The following is a 20,339-nucleotide window of genomic DNA, read 5'->3' as shown; positions in this document are numbered from 1 at the left end:
ATCGATCAATTCATCTTTATTCTGCTATAAAATAGCCATAAAAGCACACAATATAATACAGACACTGTGCAAAAGAGGGCAAATACACCATATTTCATCAGTAATAAAATATAAAAATATATGAAACCGAGTAAAAAAGTAAATCCCCTAACATTGCTTTCCTATAGGATACAGCAGCTTGAAGAAACATAGCTACACAGCAGCAGGGTTCATCATCAGTCAGAGTGCAGACAAAATAATATACCTGCGTGCAAGATATATCTTTCTGGATCTCATAAGGGACCAAAGACATTTTCTTGTATATAGCACCTAAAAACAACAAAAAAAGAGAAAGTGCAGCATAGTTTGTTTGGACTGGTTATTGCATGGGCATGTCCTTAGGTCAAGCTCATGTTGATGCCCAATTGGGAAGCATAAAAGATATTTTTTTATACCAGCCCTAAAACTAAGCAATAAAAACGGTACCAACTTCTATTTGTATTCCACGGATAGTACGAGCGAGACTTCCCTAAATTAAAATACAAGTAGTCTAAACCACTAATTTTCTTACTGTCCACCCACAGTCTGTCTGTTACAGCTTTCCCAAAAAATAAATACTTCACTTTCTTCCTGCAAGCAACCGTCTGTGGCCCTCTATCCAGAAACATATCAATTAGGTCTACACTTTCCAGAGATTGTTTAACATAGGCCAACCAGGGGATGCAAAGACCCCTATCACAGACCAAACAATCATTAATTATACTCTTTGTTAATATGGCACCTACTGAACTCCAAATGGATAACCACAGGATGGCCAGATTACTCTAAATAAAGTCACTCAAATAACCTTTGCCCAACTTGCTGAGGCAAATTAAGTGAGAGGAGGATACAGGGGCTGATAATCGCCTTCTACCAAAGTAATTCACCTCTCTTCGGAGGTTTGTAGGGTCACCTAGACCCCATACTCCTGCACTGTAGGTTGCAATAGGAACGCACTATGCAGAGTATATTTTAAATAAGGGTTTTGAAGGCCTCTCACCCTTTGATGACAGCAAGCTAAGCAATGACCCACCTGCACTTGAGAACTTTACTCTAAACTGTGCAATATTCTGGGACCAAAAGCCAGAGGAGCTAAAATGAATCCCCAAATAGGAAAAAGTGCCAGTGAGGATAAAGTGCTCGTGCCTACAGTAATGGAATATCATTTTGAGTGCTTCAGCCCACACGACATTAAAAATGACTAAGATGATTTTGAAGAGGTGCACCACTAGATTGTCTTTTCCCAATGATATAGACGGACAAAATTCCTTCGTGTTTGGATTTCCTTTATTTAAATGATATCATAAAATGGGCTTCAGTCAATGAGTTTTGTTCAATAAGGATTGAACGTCATCAGGGCTTATATATTATACGGACAGTAAGTGATCCAATGATGGGGTGTCGTGATTAATCGACATTTAACAATACAATGCGGAATGCAATAATACCTCAGTGTTCCATGCGTGGGAACCAGTGTCAAATAATGAGCTGAGGGTGTATCATGATGGGGCTCCCTAGTAAGGGCCAGGCATCCATACATTCAACGCGTGTGAAGGGCGTCTTCTCTCTGGACGAATGCAAGATGGGGGTATTATTGCATTCCGCGTGGTACTGTTAATTGCAGATAATTCACCAATTCAAGCCGTCCTGCTCCCGTACAGCTGCCGGCTTTGGCTAAGGTCGTGAAGTGCATGAGGTGTTTTTTTATACTTAGTTGCCTGTTCAGCTGGAGAAATAAGGCTGTCTGGTATGGGGGAGGTCAGTAGTAGCGAGGATGGCTCCAGATCTATAATATTAATACTTGATCCCTCTAGAGAACAAGAGCAATGGGGCAATGAAGCTGTCCTCACTAGAGGTGTTAGCTGAACTTGATATATTAAATGCCGCAGCTCCGGCACCACTTCTTTAATATCCCATGCATGATCCCTGCCCAAGTGACCTCCTCCACTCCGTAAGAACTATTTTATTTTAACAACTGCAACCATGCACTCCAGCATAGTTTCAATACTAGTTGATTAGTGTGAGGTCTTACATGAACGGTGGTTGCTTCCAGCGATCGTTTGCTTCCCCATACTTAACAAAGAAAAAGAATAGGTATGATAATGCTTAATACATGCACGCCTGTCTCGCCTTATAGTTCTAGAAGACTGGAGAGCAAGTATCCCACAGCACTTTATAGGGGGGGAAGTCCAGCCCAGCCATGTCCGGACACAGACAAATCCACTCTTGACCTGGTCTTCGCTCGGGCCATGCCCAGGCACGACCCGCATTCATCCCACGCAGTGGGACGCCTCAGCTGCACTTATGTCTCCTCCTGAAGGGGCTGCATCACAGGAGGCGGGGGATGTAGTATCCCACCCATGCGGGAGACAGCAAGACACAGTAACGTAGCGGGACACCTCTGCTGAATTTATGGCTCCTCCTGAAGGGGCTGCGGCCAAAGATGCGGGGGATATAATATCCCACTCCAGTGAGAGACAGCAGATTATGGCAGGACACAGCAACAGAGTTCGAGGCTCCAACACAGCGGGAATGCCTCTGCTGAATTTATGTCTCCTCTGAAAGGGCTGCAGCACAGCACGCTGGGGGATGTAGTATTCCACCAAATCAGGAGACAGCAAGACACGGCAGGGCACAGCAGCAGAGTTCGGGGATCCTATACCCTCAATCAAACACTATCTTTCGTGCCCAAACTTTTAAAAATGGCCGCTCTGACTTGAACAGAATCAATTGTTTTTCAGGAAATAGACCTTGTTGGGCTGCAGCGTATATTATCAGCCTATTCCCACCCACTTGCATTAGCGCACAGAGACCCCTTGAACATATTTGTCTTCACCAATCTGTCCCGTGTCGCTCTCATAAGTCTTTGTTTGCCGAATTTATGCACTGCCTTAACGACCATCACTGTCATTGCAAGACCTTTGGGGTCAGCGGAATCTGATGTAGAACAGGAATCAGTGCATGTCGTCGCTACATATAATGATGCTAATACAGAACCCTGGCACTGTGCCCACTCCAGAGTACATGCCACATTTCCATTCCCACCTCTGTATTCCTTAGAATGAACAAGCCAAAATGCGTTTGTGTTTGTAGTGGTCATTTGTTGGCTGCAGTTTTATTAGAGTTTGAGTTTGAGTTTAAAATTACTTATACAGCGCACATACACCAGCGGTTTCTTGGCGCTAAACTGATAAGATCCGGGGCTAGGAAACAAGGGAAGCTAATGAGAGTTTAATCAAAGGCCATGGTGAACAGGTGGGCCTTGAGGTGTTTGTGAAATTGTGAATACACAGTGAGGGAGCGGAGTTCAAGAGGGAGGGAATTCCATAAAATCGGGGCAAGGGTGGCAAATTTCGAACCTCCCCATTTCTTTCTCCGATAACGAGGGATGGTAAGGAGGGACTGAGAGGAAGAGCGTAGTTCCCTGGTGGGGACATAGGGGGTAATCTCAGAAGAGATAAATGCGGGTGCCAAGCCCAATCGAGCCAAGAAGGTGATGGAGGCGAGCTTGAATTGAACCCGAGCTCGCACAGGGAGCCAGTGTAGAGATTTCAAGAGAGGGGAGGAATGGTGAAATTTCGGAAGATTGAAGACCAGGCGGGCCGCCTGGTTTTGTATCTGCTGCAAACGCCGTAGACTATATGCAGGAATACCTGCATATAGGGCGTTGCCATAATCCAGGCGGGACACCACCATGGCCAAGATGATAAGTTTGAGAGCAGAAAAAGTAAAAAAACGGGACACCCTGCGAATAGTGCGCAGTGAAAGAAAAGAAGAAGATACCACGGAACTGACCTGGGAATGAAGGGTGAGTTGAGAATTAAGTTTTATACCAAGAGTTTTAACAGAGGTAGTGGGTACAGGAGAGGGGCCCAGTGCAGGGGGCCAGAAAAGGGGGGACCAGGGGCTGGATGAACCACCCGTCAACACCAGCTCGGTTTTATCGGGGTTGAGTTTCAAATGATTGTGGTTCATCCAGTCCCGGATATAAAGCATAATAGTTTGGAAGTTAAGAACAGAAGACGGGGAAGAGGACAGATTGAAAACAAGCTGGAGGTCATCCGCATAATTAAACACGGCGACCTCCATTTGTTGAAGAGAAAAAATAAGAGGGGCAACATAAAGATTAAACAGGAGGGGGGAAAGGGAGGAACCCTGGGGAACCCCGCACAGAACTTTCCGGACGTCCGCTGTGAAGTCACCAAGGCGAACGGCCTGGGTGCGGTCACTCAGGAAGGAGGATAACCAGACCAGAGCAGTGGCCCCGATCCCCGCCGCCTCGACACAGGAAAGTAAGATGGTATGATCCACCGTGTCGAAGGCGGCTGAGAGGTCGAGGAGCACAAGGGCCTGGCGCTGGTTGGTATCCATACCCTCCCTGAGGTTGTCCAAGACCGAGATAACAACGGACTCCGTAGAGTGTGCGGGGCGGAAGCCGGCCTGGCGGGGAGCAAGAGCTCCATGCGTCTCCACAAAGGAGCTCAGAGCGCAGGTGACATGGCGCTCGAGCACCTTTGCCAAAAATGGCAAAAGGGAGATGGGGCGGAAATTGGCAGGGACCGAGGGGTCGGCCCCAGGTTTTTTAAGAATTGGCACAATAACCGCTGACTTCAAGGGGTTGGGTACTACCCCTTGGGCCAGGGAGCCGTTGAGGAGATGAAGGGGGGGATCTGGGCAGGTAACAAAAATATGACGAAGGATATGGGCATGTGAGTAGATAGGGGGCCCTATTTTCTGCCCAAGGCTCTCTCTTTCTCTAATTTCCTAGTGACTACCCCCGGGTGTTGGAGCGCTGATTTCAGAATATTTGTGCCGCCTAGGGGGAGGGGGCCTGCGAAATGGATAACAAAACCATCCTCGAAGCTTCGTACTAGTATTGCTGCATCTGTCCTGTTGTGGTACTTATTGGCTGGCTTTCGCAGTTTGCGAGTGTTGATGGAGATCTGGCTAGCCTGCAGTTGTGAATTCCCTGTGGGCCCCCCTCGCTTCCTCTGGTTGCCTTACTGCTTCCTCTTCTTCTCTTTCTTGTCCCCCCTGTGTTCCTTTTTGCATCTACACCCTGCAGCCGGGTGTCCTCCGCCACACGCGGAGCAAATGTGCTGAAACTTGCATGATGCCCCCAGGTGCATTCATTGGACTCGAATTTCCAGCATATTTCTGCTGCCCTGCCAGCCTGGGGGGATTTCCACGTGCTGAATGGTTTGGATTTTTGGAATGTCCTACCCTTCTTCTTGTGGAAGGAACCTCGAAAGGGTAGCTCCTTGTTCCCTGCCCATGCCTTGGCCTCTTTAGCTACCATCATTTTGTGTATGAACCCAGACACATCCTTTTCGTTCCACTCCATCTCTGGGTGTGTCTGCATTTTTAAAGGTAAACCTTTATCATATTCTAGCCAAGCATCCCCAGGGAATTGCCTTTGCGCATTATGTATGTTGGCTTAGGTCGGCTGCGCAGTGTGGGAACTTTTCTACGATTATGCACACCATTATCCTAAATGCGTCTTGCCAATCATCAAAGTTTCTTTTGTTCCTTTCCTTACGCCTTTCCTTTCTATCTTCATCCTTCTTGTCACAAACTGTCAGGTCTAGCCCTTCTAATTGTATCTCCAACGGTGTAAACCTTTCTGTAAATTCCTACCAACATATCCTCTCTGACTGTTAGTGGTATAAGGCTTGCTAGACCTGTGGCCCTTGTGGTCACGGATGCCCGACCGGGTGAGGGCCTAGCGTATGGCTCAGGCGTTGGGGGAGTACTGGGAGGGTCGCTTGCCGTGGTTACGCTACCCCATGCTGCTATGGGGGACCCTATGTCCCTGGGAGCTTCCAGTGGGTCCTGGCCCCTAAAGCTAGCCTGGCGGGTCCAAACTGGGTTTACCAAGAGGCAAGGCAATCCAGATACCTCCCACTCAGCTTGGGCGTCCGCTGTCCCAGCCCCTGCGCACTCAAACCTTTAAGCAGCAGTGGTGCCATTGTTTTGAAGCATTCTTGCACTATTGTACTAATATGCTCACCCCTGCTGTTTTGCTGGTCCCACCGCTTGGCCCTGCCGTCGCCAGGATGGCTACATGTGGCAGGGTTTTTCTTTGGTACTCTTTCTTGGGTGCTGCTGCCTCTGCTAGCTTGGCTGGCGGTCTCCTATACTCTTGGCTGCTGGCGCATCGGAGACCTCGGGCTGGTGCTCGCTTGGGCCCTCCCCGGCATCGTGCACCAAGTGTTGCTGCAGCCATTCACTTCCACGGACCTCGGATGCTGCCTGGATCTTCTTCAGCAACTCACCCAGCTCAGCTGGCTGCCCTTATTGGTTTTACATTGCCGGTTGTCGCTGCTTTTCTGGCATCCCGGGGGCGGATACATATATATTTCTTTTTTTTTACAGTGCCCTTATGCACCAACTTGACTGTCCAGGCCTGTGGGACGGTCCCCAAATCCCTGTTGTAGTGGGGTGCTGCCGATGGACCCTATGCACCAAAAACTGCTCCTGCCTCAAAACGTGGTTCTTGCGCCCCCGGCAATACTTCCAAACAGCTCTCCAGTTTATCACAGCTGTTTGCGAGCCCGAAGCACTTTAGCTTGTGCTGCGTGCCTGTCCCTTTAAATCGCCTCTTTCACTTTACTTTCCGGTTGACGTCCGCTTGTTTTTCGCGCTCGGCCTGTCCCTTTAAACTTGTGTGACCGCGGTCGCTGGCGCCGGGTCAGCTGTGGCCGAGGCAGAAGGCGGGGGAAAGGACTCCTCCAGGCTGCACTCTGTTCCGGGTGGGCCCCGCCGCGGCAATCCCAGAAACCCTTCACTTGACGCAATTCCAATCCCCCAACAATCCACAGAATCCCTTGGACCCAAGGCTCTGTTATGTTGTGAATAACATGTATATACCTTTAATACTGTACATTCCACATTCCTATCCGAGTGTTCCTACTAGATGTATTCTAATATGTTCAGTTACTGCTTACTGCTGACCTGCCTGGCTGTGTACCTGCTCCTTTCTACATTAAATCTATCTTCTACTTAATTGATGTGTGGTTCATCAATTCAACAATTGGCGACGATCGGGATGACTTCTTTTTGAAGAAACCTGTGTACCGCTTTTATTCAAAATTTTTAGAACCCAAAATCTTTTTTTTTCCTCCATCATAGAATTTTGTTTCAGAACACTACACATTTCCTTGCTGATTACAGCACTCTCGCCTCCTCCACCATCCCCCCATGATTCCTGGCATGCCAGGGGGGCACTCATGTCTCCTTGGTAGATTACCTGCAGCAGTCAGTGCCCAAGGGATGGGACTCGACAGGCATGTGTTGCGCTGGGGCGGCATTACAGCTCTGGGGAGAAGGGTATGAGTTATGGGTAGTGCCAGGTGATAAAGCATGAGGGGCCTCTTACAGTTAGCGTTCTGTTGGGCCTAGCCATTTGAACTGCCACCACACAGAGTATAACTCACAACCCACACACCCGTAGTAGCATGACTGAGACTGAACCCCTACGGATTAATGCTGCTTTTATTTACAACCCCGTGCTATGCCCAGGCATCGGGTTGCGTGAGGTTCGAGCCCAGTTAGTTCACTACAATAATGAGAGAGGATATCTGAGGGACAATACAGGAGCACAAGCAGTGTGCTGTCCCTACAACTATCCTAACCTCTTCCACTGCCCTTATGCCTAAAACCAAACCTCTATTTTAAAAATCTTCCCTGACCGCCCTCCCAGCCCTAAAAACTACTCCACGATCCCTAAGCACTAAAATCTACCCTGACTACCCCCTGCCCTGAGGCCTAAAACCCTGTCCCTACACAAAAACTATCCAGACCCCCTCCCACCCCTGCGTTGTCCCTAAAACCACCCCAACCTCTTCCACTGCCCTTAGGCCTAATACCCAAACCTCTAAATAAAAGAATTACCTCAGAGTCCCTCCCCAGCCCCAAAAACTATCCACAACCGCCCCAGCCCTGAAAACTACCTCTGACTCCCTCCCCAGCCATGAAAACTAGCCCAAAACCCCTCCAGCCCTGAAAACTACCCTGACCCCCAGCCCAGAAAACTAACGCTGAACCCCCAGCCCAGAAAACTACCCCGACACCCAGCCCAGAAAACGACTCCAGCCCAAGGAACTACCCCCTAGCCCCACTTGCCTCACGGCAGATCTCTTCCTGGCGAGGTCTTCCTACTTTTGTCCTCAGCAGCCAGCAGCTAGCCAGCGCACTTCCTTAACCACGCATAAACGTGGTTAAGGTATATGCGTGGTAAGGCAAGCATGGTTTAGCTTGCGTAGTCGGAACAAGCGTGGTTAAGACCGCAGTGTTCCGACTGTTTCCCAATTGGAAGAGATGCGTTTAGGCATTTAATGTTAGCTCTTTCAGCTAGCTCCGGCCATTGCTACGTAGTCAGAACCTATCTTAAATTTAAAGAAAAGGTTACCCAAACTATTGGTATGGAACATCGTAAAATAAACCTTTGCCTGTTTTGCTAAAGTTATGCTTGTTTAGCACACAACATTCCAAATGTAACTTTGTTTGTGTAAATAAATGTGTTTTCACGATTCCTGCTAGATGGGGGAAACAGTACAGGTCTTTACAATGTACGAGTGCTAGTAAATGGTCTCACCTTGTAGCCATAGTGCTCCTTGATGCTGACTGGTACTCCATACAGCAAGCCTTTCTCTTTCTGTTTCTTCATCTCCTGAACTTGTTCTTCACACTCTGGAAGGTATCCAGTCAGGCAGTTCACCTGCCTGTGCACCTCCAAAGCCTTAAACAAAATGTATGAATTAATTGTCTTTACTGTGTACTGGTGAGCAAGATTACTTACAAATGCAGGCAAAGAAGCAAAAGGCACAAGTGGTTATTCTGCAGGGCTGACCTGGCTCATACCTATGACCCAGTTGGAGTACTCATAGTTTGTATTATGACAAGGCATTGTTGTTTTCACATCATAGATGAATGATCGGGGCTACTTAACACCTGAATTTGTCTGTTGATCCATACTATGAGCTGTCTTCTTTCACCTTCTATTTCAATAACATCACCTCTGGTTCAGTCCTATCTCGCTATCTTATCTCCTATTAAGATTATGCTACTACAGAATAGGCCTACCACTGTGGGATATTTGTGCAATATATTTTTACAATCATGTTGCATCTGGATGAAATTTGCATTGCTATTGCACTAAACATTACTTCTACCTAGCTCATGGTGCACCTGGGTGAACCTGATATGTTGGTTACCCTGCACCTGTGTTTCTGTCATATTTTAGTGGACCTTGACTTTTAATTGTTCTTTTCTTTAATGTTACTGAGTTCTTGTCACTTTTCAGTTGAACTGATATTGTTACTGTTCACTACTGTGCCTTAATAACACCTGGGTAGTCCTTGTATTGTGATTACTCAACTGGTATGCCTATGTTATATCTGGGTGGATACTGTATAGTAAGTTATCTGCTGTTGCACTCTCACTGATGCTTCTGTGCTCCTGTTTTATGTTCATGTTGTTTATCCTCACAATTTTTCTGCTGCACTTCAGTCTGAGTTGTCATTGTAATTGCTCAACAGTTGTACTCATTTAGCTTCTGGGTGGTCTTGTATCTCGAGTACTTTGCAGTTGCACTCCTATGATGGCCACTGAGCTTGTGTTGCATCTGTGTGGACATGATAGGACAACTGTTCTATTGCTGTGTGCACATCAAACTATGAGTTTCATCTATAATATAATTAAAATCCTCGTTGTACTCATCTCACTGCTCCATAGCACACGTTGCTTCTGGGTGGAGGACATGATTTAGTGACTGTCCTGTCGGACTGATGGCGCACATGTTTGTCTCACTTTGAAGCTGATCTACTGTTATCTTCACTGCCATCAGGTTACTATTTGCTTTCTAAATTAATTCTCAGAGTGAAGTTTCAGTGCTTCATTGTGATCACTCGTATGACATTTGGGTCAGCCTGTCCAGTAGACAAGATGTATTTTCAGTTTATTTAATAAGTCTTGGTTACAAGTAGTCTGTTTATGTGAAGCAGCCCCATCAGGAGGAGTCTGCCTGCTGCTCAGCCCATACTCTACCTGTCACACTCTGTTCCCAGGCACCCAAACATTCCTTTCATTTCCATCACACCAACATTCCATGTAGCACATTCACACTGGCTGAGCAGCTAGGAAGAAAGTGACAAGATAATTACAATACAGGTTACTACATATCCTCACTCCTTATACAACAGAACAATAAAACTGAAAACTCAAATAAGGCTCTGACAAGAGAATCCAATAAAGAAAAATGAGGAATAGTACAGAAACAGCAAGAAGGAAAACAACCCACAACTGAAAGAAATATAGCATAAATACAAAGAAGAACCACTGTGAGCATGGAGAGAAACGATACAGAAAACGAACAAGACAATGTATGAGAGGAAAATTAAGTATATGGAATAAAAAGAAATACAAGAAGAAAATCCATAGAAAAATATACAGGGAAAGAAAATAAGAAGAATAGGGTAAGTGGAGAAACCTGAAACATCAGGAAACACCCACATCCAACCAACATACTATGTATACAAAGGTCTATGGAAAATGAAAAGATGGTTGACTCCTACCCATACAGCCGATATGACCTAAGGGCAGAAAACTCTGCGTGTGGCACAGGGTGACTTACACACCGTAAAACAAACATGCAGCACAAGTTGACTTACACACCATTTAACAAATTAATGCATATGTGTGGCACAGGGTGACTTACCGTCCATACAAAAAATGTGCAGGGCCAGGTGACTTACACACCTTTTAACAAATAAATGGCTACGTTTAGCATAGGGTGACTTACACACTATACAACAAATGTGCAGCACAAGCTGACTTACACACTGTTTAATAAATAGATGTATATGTGTAGCACCGGGTGACCTACACCGTAAAGTAAATGTGCCGCGCAGGGTGACTTACACACAGTTTAACAAATAAATGTATATGTGTAGCACAGGGTAACTTACACACCGTAAAATAAACATGCAGCACAGGGTGACTTGCACACCGTTTAACAAATAAATGTATATGTGTAGCACAGGGTGACTTACACACTATACAACAATCCCTCAGATAAGGGCATGCAACGACTAACATAGAAATGGGTGACTACCACCCACTTAGTCACCCCTCATGTAAAGGAGTATGAACTATTCCCCGCATATGTGTATATAAAATAAAGGGTGACTACCACATACGAAGAACATTGTGACATCCCTCATGTACCCACAATTTCAACCAACTTACATAGAGTAACGTGTGAAAATTGCTTACTGCAACACAATATCATAGGCCATAAAAATCTTGATAGCTTACATATAAACCAGCAACGCAAACACAATGAAAATATCTAGGCTACATTAAAATGTGACTCTAGACACTTTCTTGTGAGATTTATAGGTTCTGTAGACAGAACACTGCTATGACACAACATGTAGGTGAACAGCCTAAGCAATATGTAATCACAAAAGAACAGGCATTATGACCTGCAGAAATCGATCAAAGGAAAATGTTCTATAGCCACTGGATCATGTCCTATATTAAAAGACGAGACCTCCTGTGAGCGAATACTCACACAAATAAGCTTGCAACCTTATACATTGATAGAGGTTGACTCAGGATAGATACACTTAATACGCTGGAATACACCATGCTGTTTAGGGTCACTTCTTAAAAGATCATCCTCAATGTCTTTCAGGAATTGTACTGAAAATAAATCACATCTACATTACCCATAACAATTTGAGTAATCCTCAGAGGAAAGTGCGTCTTGCTAGCACCCTTCATGATGTCCTATGTATCGCTGAGTTGAGGAATAACCCTAGTGCTGTGGTGTCTGAAAAACCATGGTGTGTGGGCTGAGCTTGGTGGTGCTGCAGGCCCAGCCTAACCAGCAATTGACTGCATGGACAATGGGGCCTGAAGCGCAGCCTTGGGATGCCTCTAACCTGAAGTCCAAAGATGGCGGCACGTAGGAAAGATGTGTGCCGTGTGGTTCCAGGTATGTGCGTGCACCAAAAGTTGGTACACAGCACGCGAACATCACAGTTCGTCATGCTATGTGTCCACGCTTCCCTTGGTAACCAGAAGGGGAAATGTGCTCTGGTCCCTCCGCAACTGTCACTATGTGCACGGGTGACCAACAGCCGGTAAGCCACGCACACGACAACCAGGGCGCATTAGTTAAAAATTCAAATACCTGCGTTATGAAAACGAAATATGTGGAAAAGTACTCACATGTTAAAACAACCAATCCAACTTCAGTTAATATCCATCGGTGCATGATGTGCTCAAAATTATGAATGCGCTGTTACACGTATCTCCATACACTCTGCATCGGGTAAACTCTGCTGACCACTGCAGAACAAACAATGATGGCTTGACACACCACAGCTGACCGTACAGGACGATGTCTCCCACTTGTAGAAACTCCCGAATGAGCACTGTTGAAAGTTAGGCTGAAACCGTCAACATTATCGGCGCCCTCTTGCTCTCCTTAACCTTTTTGTGCGCGTAAAACAGCCGCCATTTTGAACACCATGGCTTCCCTGCTCCCGCCGAGAGCCAGCGCGCCTCTCTCCCATTCCTAACTTCGCCGGCATCCCCCGCATACTGACAACCCCCCTGCCTGCACCTGCCGCGAATCATAAAACCCCTCTTCAGCGCTGCTCTGCCCCAGACCCTTGTCCTGTTCCCAGCGCGACACCTCCCTTCTTCCCATTTATGATCCCCGGCCCTTTGATGCAAACCCCATTTCCCCGTGTGCCCGTTTGTCTTCCCCGTTCCCAGGCCGACACCCAGCTCTGCCGATACCAATCCCTTGCCCCTCCCCGTACAATAGAAAGCTTCCCTCCTCAAAGGACCCCCGAGATGATCAAAGCCCCCCCCCATCCCACGAGATCCGATCGAAACCCACACACTCCGTGGATCGGCGGAATACCCAGCTGCGCGATGATCATCACCTGTTGTGAACGGGGCGGGGACTTCCCCTGTAACCTTGCGTGGGAACGGGCTGGGAAAGGGGGGATTCTAAGGATGTCTTTCCGTACATCAAAGTATCAACGAGAATGTGTTACATGCAATAAACAGATAAACGTGTGTATAAGAGGCCAGGCCTCAGGGATGCAGTTAGAGCACCTCAGAACGATACCTTCCGTCTGTTTCGTTGTGTTCTCCTCCGGAGAGAATAAAAACCTTGTTTCCTGCCTTCCAGTCTCCAGCGCCTGCCTCTTCAATAGTTTAACTTCTTTGTGGGTTCAAGAGGCGACACCGCCGGGCAATACTTAAGGATTTTATATTCTGGTTGGTAGTGCCCCCCATTTGTTTTCTACAATTGGCGTCCCAAGCGTGGGGCCCATCAGCGACCCATGGATCCAGTGGGAGAGGTCCTGACGACAAAGTGAACGACTGCAACGATCGGGAACGCGTCTGTCCGATAGACCCTCGTCTGACAGCCGATCATCCGAACTTCACTGGTTCCGAACAGACCTCTCTCGAGTGATCTACGGTCCTGACTGGGAACCATCAGGAGTGCCGCGAGGATAACGAAGAAAAGAGGACGATCGGGCGCTGGATTCGGAAGTCAGGAAACTGTCCATGCGGTCCGGGTAAGGTCGTGTTACCACGACAAGTTGCGAAAAAATTGCTTGATTGCTTGTTTGTTAAATACTAGTATTGCTCCTTTTTATTTGAAGATTCACTGTCTGCAAACGGAGAAACAACAGGCTCTCTCTTTGCAAGCAGTGGAGGATAGGGAGGATAGGTAGGGCAGCAGCCGTGCTTATTTTTTCTCCCCCACTCAATAATCACCTGAAACTGAACTGTTGTTCGCAAAACTATTGTTTCCTGGAGATTCCCTGTCTGCAAACAGGGAAGAGACCACCCTTTTTGCAGATAGTGAAAAAGGTAGGTAACGCAGATCTTTGCGGACCTACTCATTCTCCCCATTGTTATTTATTGGTCTTTTTGTTATTTTGATCTATGAGGGATTCACTGTCTGCAAACGGAGAAACAACGGTCTCTCTCTTTGCAAGCAGTGGAGGATAGGTAGGGCAGCAGCCGTGCTTATTTTTTTCTCCCCCACTCAATAATCACTTGAAACTGAACTGTTGTTCGCAAAACTATTGTTTCCTGGAGATTCCCTGTCTGCAAACAGGGAAGAGACCACCCTTTTTGCAGATAGTGAAAAAGGTAGGTAACGCAGATCTTTGCGGACCTACTCATTCTCCCCATTGTTATTTATTGGTCTTTGGTTATTGTGATCCATGAGGTATTCACTGCCTGCAAACAACGTAGAATAGAAATATTCTGTCCAGTCTTTGCACCTAGTGATAAGATAGGCAGTGCTGACTTTTTAGTCCCTCGTTACGAGCCGTCATGTCTGTCTTCTCCCCACTGATGAGTAGCCTGTTTAGCCCGGACCGCCTATTAGAGATGGACCATCCAGCCCCACTGGAAGGCACCCCTAATAAGGACATGTTCATGAAGCATGGATTGACCGCTATAGCCTATAGTAAACTATGGCATAAATATACAAAAAAGGGTCAAGAAAGTCAATGGCCCCTGATAGGATCCTTCGATGATGATAAAATAAAAACGCTAGAAACTGCCCTAGGTAAAAACAAGACAACACCTACTATGCTTGACAGCTTCGGCATGTGGCGAAAAGAAACTGAACAACGTAAAAAGAAAACTGAGAGTAGGTTGGAAAAAGAGCTGCGAAAAGCAGCCCACCTAGCTGCTCAGAAACTAAAAAAGGAGATAGAGGAAAGAGAGAAAGCTAAACAGAAACTAGAAATGGAAACGCCAAGCCAGTGTCCGGTTAGAACCCCCTCCATGCTCTACCCTGATTTACCCTCGAAACGACAAGCCAATGAGGACCTGCTGTTAGGTCCTCCTATCATCTACATGCCCCCTCCATATGCCCCTTCACAACCCTTGGCGCAGCACGCGCCACCCCCAGGTACAAGCGAAGGTACCGCCACAGCGTCGGCCCCAATGGCCTCTGTGCCAGCCGAACCCCTTGTATTAAAACCCGCATCAACAACAACGTTAGATGACCATGAGACTCGAGGGGCTGGCCCTGCAAGAACAAACAGACTAGACAAGGATGAGCGAGCGGGGATCGACAAAATAGCAAGGACACTGGTAGAAAGGAAGGATGATGAAGAGTACATCACAGATATGTTCAGCTCGTATACAGGGAGTCACAGACGACATTTTACCGTACGACTGTGTTATCATGTCTTGAATGCATACGAGGACCGATATCGAGACAAAGGTCCCGAGAGCCTAAGGACTCTGTACCGGAAGGTCGATATCGGGGATGAGGGCGAGTGTGATGTGTCGGACCTCCTTACGCGTACGCTTGAGGTTTTCCGCCACCTCACTGAACGAAAGCCGGGAGCTAAATCCGCAGCCCCCGTAGTGACCGAACCACCAACCAAGCAATCTAGCGCCATGATGCCGATACGTGAGGCTGCCCCTTACTGGGTTCCTCCTCGGGGTACAGGGACTCACGATGATGCAAACAACCAAGATGCGAAGGGAAGGGTAGTGTACAACTGGGTCTACCAGCCGTGGGACCGGCAAGAGATACTGACATTCCGGAAATCTCTACCCGACCTACGTAAAAATCCCACTGCCTTCTATACTGAATTGGGTACAGCCCTGGGTTCAACGATCATGACCCTGGCTGACATCGACTTGTTCTTCGGGTTATGTCTACCAGCTGATGTGTGGAAGCAAATCCGGAAAGTCGACCACCTTGAGCTGTTTGGACATACCTGGTCACAACTCGATGACCTGGACAAACAACGGGGACCAGGACAAAAGCCGTTGAAGTCCATTCTAGACCTCCCAGATAAAATCGTAGAGAAATTAAAAACCCTAATCCCAGAAAAGAAAGTGGACTGGTCGATAGTAACAGCCTGTCGCCAAAAACCCCAGGAGGATGTATCGGAATACTTCTCCCGGTTTGAAACGGTGTTCTCCGATTACAGCGGCCAGGACATGACCACTGCAACCGGACACCATCTGTTTGTCCAGAATTATGTTAAGGGCCTATCATCGGAAATCTCCCAGAAACTACAGGCCAGCGAAAGTAGTTGGGCAGCCTCCAAACCTACAGCGATTCTCCAAATGGCCCAATATTATGAGCATCAGAAAAATGAAAACGATAGGGCGACAGAGAAAAAGAAGAAGGACTTAAAAGAGAGGGTGATGATTGCCAAACTGCAAGGGGTGACTATAGGACGGGACCAATACCGGGGAAACTACCAGACAAACGTCCCTAAGACTACATTTCCCCAGGACCGCACTCTGACTTCCTACAGTGGACGCACAGACCTTAGAGACGATCAGTGCGCTTTCTGCAAAGGGACTGGCCATTGGAAATCCCAGTGCCCAGTTCTTCTGGAAATGATCAGAAACAAAGACCCCAGGGATGTAGCAAACGGACCGAGACCTAAGGGACCACAACGAGGGCCCCCAAATGACGCGACTAATGACAGATCAAGCAGACCAAATACGTTCGATCGACCCAGGCAGAACCAATATCAACAATCTGACTATGACGACACTCACACCTTCGCGTAGGACAGCCAAGGGCGAGGGAGGGATCCAGTCGAGCTCTATGTTGACCAGCAGGGCCCTTATGTCACTGCTAAGGTCCTGGGTACCAAGTCTCCATTTCTGGTAGACACTGGCGCAACACGTAGTGCGTTATCTAAACGACTGATTCCAAGGGCACCCTTGTCTGGCTCACTCATAACATCGACAGGTTTCGATGGAACGCCCTCCACCAACCCTTTGTCTGCCCCGATTCTCTTTGACGTAGAAAACAACACCACTGACACCACGTTCTTGCTTTCCTCCAATAGCCCTGACGCCATTATGGGACTTGACTTACTGAAACACTTCCGAGCGACGATTAGGTGTTCTCAAGATGGAGTTCGAGTGTTTCTTTACGACAACCCCGTTCTGCTTAGACATTGTTCCCCCCGACACATGTTTTCCATCACCGACGTTGACGCGTCCCTGCTTGACACTCTACCTCCGTATCTGTGGGCCAAAGCGGATTCGGACGTAGGGCGTATGTTAATTGACCCAGTGCACATTACTGTCCGACCAGACGCAACACTCCCAAAACTCCCACAATATCGGATATCGCCAGAGGGCGAGAAGGCATTGGTAATGATTATCCAGTCACTGATAGACGCAGGAGTGGTAGAGGAAGTGGTTAGCAACGTTTGCAACAGCCCTATCTTGCCCATTATCAAGAAGCAGGGAGAGGGAGATGAGAAAGCATACCGTTTCATCATCGACCTCCGAGAGATCAACAAAGTGGTGGTACCCCAGTACCCTGTGGTCTCAGACATCACCACCATCCTGACCTTGATTCCATCCACTGCCACCACCTTTTCCGTCATCGACCTCAAGAACGCATTCTTCTCCATCCCCATCCACCCAGACAGCCGATATCTCTTCGGCTTTACCCTAAAAGCCCGCTCATATAGGTTCTGCCGAGCGCCTCAAGGCTACACGGAAAGCCCTAGCATCTACAGCCAGGCCCTCAAAAGACAACTAGACCAAGTCCAGTTACCCGACGGGGTGGTGTTGGTACAATATGTCGATGACATCCTTTTGGCAGCCGACACCACCCCTCTAGCGGTTACCGCCACCATTCAACTCTTGCACTTCCTTGCGGAAAATGGCCACAAGGTCTCCAAGAAGAAGTTGCAATTCTGCCTACCCCAGGTCACTTACCTAGGCCACCTTTTGTCCAGAGATGGAAGAAAACTCACCCCTGATCGAATCCAAACCATTCTAGATACCCCTGTCCCAAAAACCCAGAAGCAGGTTCGCTCCCTATTAGGCCTCACCTCCTTCTGCCGACAATGGTTACCAAACTTCAGCCTCGTTGTAAAACCACTGCTTTCCCTGCTAAACAAAGACGTCCCTTTCCCACTCCCTTGGACTCCTGAGTGTCAAACTTCCTTCACAGAACTACGAGATGCCCTTTGCTCAGCCCCTGTCCTGGGTACCCCTGATTACAAAAAGCCCTTCTCCCTTTACACTCACGAAAGGGAGGGGTGCGCTTTATCTGTCCTGACCCAAGCCATCGGCCCTAAGCAACGACCGTGCGCTTACTTCTCTGCCACTCTTGACCCTGTCGCCAGAGCCTTGCCTGCCTGCCTTCGAGCTGTAGCTGCTGCTGCAGTCTCTATCCGACAGAGTGAGGGGATTGTACTCTCGAATTCCCTCACGGTACTGGTACCCCATGCAGTCGACACCCTCCTGAACCAAACCAAGACGCAACACCTGACGAGTGCACGACTGACTGGATACGAACTGACCTTGCTTGCCCCCCATATCACTCTGAAAAGATGCACCACACTGAACCCAGCAACTCTGTTACCCTTGCCAGAGAACGATCCCAATGTGCACCCCGTACATGACTGCGTGACCCTTACGGACGAACAGACCAGGAGTAGGGTCGATCTCAGAGACACAGCTTTCCCTGACCCCGACGGGGAGCTGTGGGTGGACGGTTCTTGCATCAAACTCCCCGATGGTACCACTTCCGCTGCCTATGCAGTCACCACGGCTCGAACTGTAGTAGAAACAGCCCGCATCACCCAGCGATCTGCCCAGGCAGCGGAACTGATTGCTTTGACGCGAGCCTGCATCCTGGCCACGGGAACCACAGCGAACATTTACACCGACAGCCAGTATGCCTTCGGGGTGGTTCACCATTTTGGGCTTCTCTGGAGGGAGAGAGGATACTTGACCTCACACGGCACACCCATTTTGCACGGAGATCTAGTCTCCGCCTTAATCGAAGCTGTCCTCCTCCCCAACAAACTTGCCGTTATCAAATGCCAGGCACACAAGAAAGTGACAGACATTATCGGACAGGGAAATGCACTAGCCGACATCACCGCCCGAACGACAGCTGAAAACAGAACGACAACACATATGTACGTGACCAGGTCACAAGCAGAAAACTGGACTGACGCCAAGGACACAATTAGAGACATACAAACGACTAGCACACAACACGAATTGACCGAATGGACACGGGTGGGATTGAAAGACGATGAAGGTTGCTGGCGGACAAAAGACACGAACAGATGGTTGCTACCTGATTCGTACTTGATTCCCATATTAACCATGGCACACTCCCCTGCCCACATAGGATCAGCCCCCATGATCGAACTTGTCTCCAGGGTTTGGCACAATGACAAGATCCCAGATTCCGCCAAACGCCTGGTCCAACAATGCTTAATATGCCTGCAACACAACCCCGGGAAAGGAACTGTAGTACCCCGGGGGGGATTTGGGGTCCCAAACCACCCATTTGAAGTCCTGCAGATGGACTACATCCAGCTAGACAGATGCCAGGGCCTAAAATATGTACTCGTCGTGGTGTGCGCATTTAGCAAGTGGGTGGAAGCATATCCAACCCGTGACAACACCGCTATGGCCACTGCAAAGGTCCTGTTAAAGGAGTTTTTCCCCCGTTATGGCCTCTGTCGTGTTTTATGGAGTGATAATGGCCCCCACTTTGTAGCCAACGTTATCCAGCTCATCCTAAATGGGCTGGGTATTAAACAAAAATTCCACGCAGTCTTCCACCCCCAATCTGCTGGGCTTGTCGAACGACACAATGCCACACTAAAGCTTAAACTGGCCAAAATAGTGGCTACGACGGGCCTGAAATGGCCAGACGCCCTCCCATTGGCATTGCTATCGATGCGCTCTACCCCCACCCGACATCACTTAACCCCTTATGAAGTTGTCTTCGGTCGACCCATGAGCGTCTGGTCTGCCCCGAAACCAACTTCCATTCATGACGTTCCGGATGTCCTAATGTCTGATTATCTGTACAAATTGACTGAAACTTTGTCTGTCCTTCATCAGCAGGTGCAGCAGGCCATCCCCGATGCTTCCAGGGGTCCGGGTCACGCCATCCAGCCGGGGGACTTCGTGCTGATCCGAAATTTTCAGCGATCAAAGAGTTTGGAACCCCGGTGGACGGGCCCCTGGCAAGTGCTGATCACCACTCGGACCGCACTTCGAGTGGAGGGGAAGAAACACTGGCTGCACGCTCATCACTGCAAAAAGGTCTCTCCAGCCCTGGCCACGACAGACACCGTCAACACCCAAGAAGAGCTCCTGAACCAGGACCGACCATCGTTGAACTGCTACCCTGATACTGAGACACTTGAACTTTCAAAACATCCTGACCCCACTGTGCCATCTCGAGAAGGGTATTTCCTGCGTCGAAAGGAGGGAGCTTCGGCTAAGTAGGCCACGGA

At 48.1% G+C, this 20,339-nt stretch overlaps 1 protein-coding gene across 1 annotated transcript in view; it reads right to left on the bottom strand.

Annotated features, from left to right (window-relative positions):
* The window catches only part of LOC144800466 (vitamin D3 hydroxylase-associated protein-like), a 504,232-nt gene that overhangs the window by 349,414 nt on the left and 134,479 nt on the right, over positions 1 to 20,339 (bottom strand). The window contains exon 3 of the mRNA XM_078671682.1: positions 8,615 to 8,758. Within this exon, the coding sequence (XP_078527808.1) occupies positions 8,615 to 8,758 (144 nt within the window). The remainder of the gene's footprint in view (positions 1 to 8,614; positions 8,759 to 20,339) is intronic.

Source organism: Lissotriton helveticus, chromosome 1_2, assembly GCF_964261635.1.
Source record: "Lissotriton helveticus chromosome 1_2, aLisHel1.1, whole genome shotgun sequence".
NCBI lineage: Eukaryota > Metazoa > Chordata > Amphibia > Caudata > Salamandridae > Lissotriton > Lissotriton helveticus.
The sequence above is the reverse complement of the archived record's forward strand: the minus strand, read 5'-3'. Positions and strand labels throughout refer to the sequence as shown.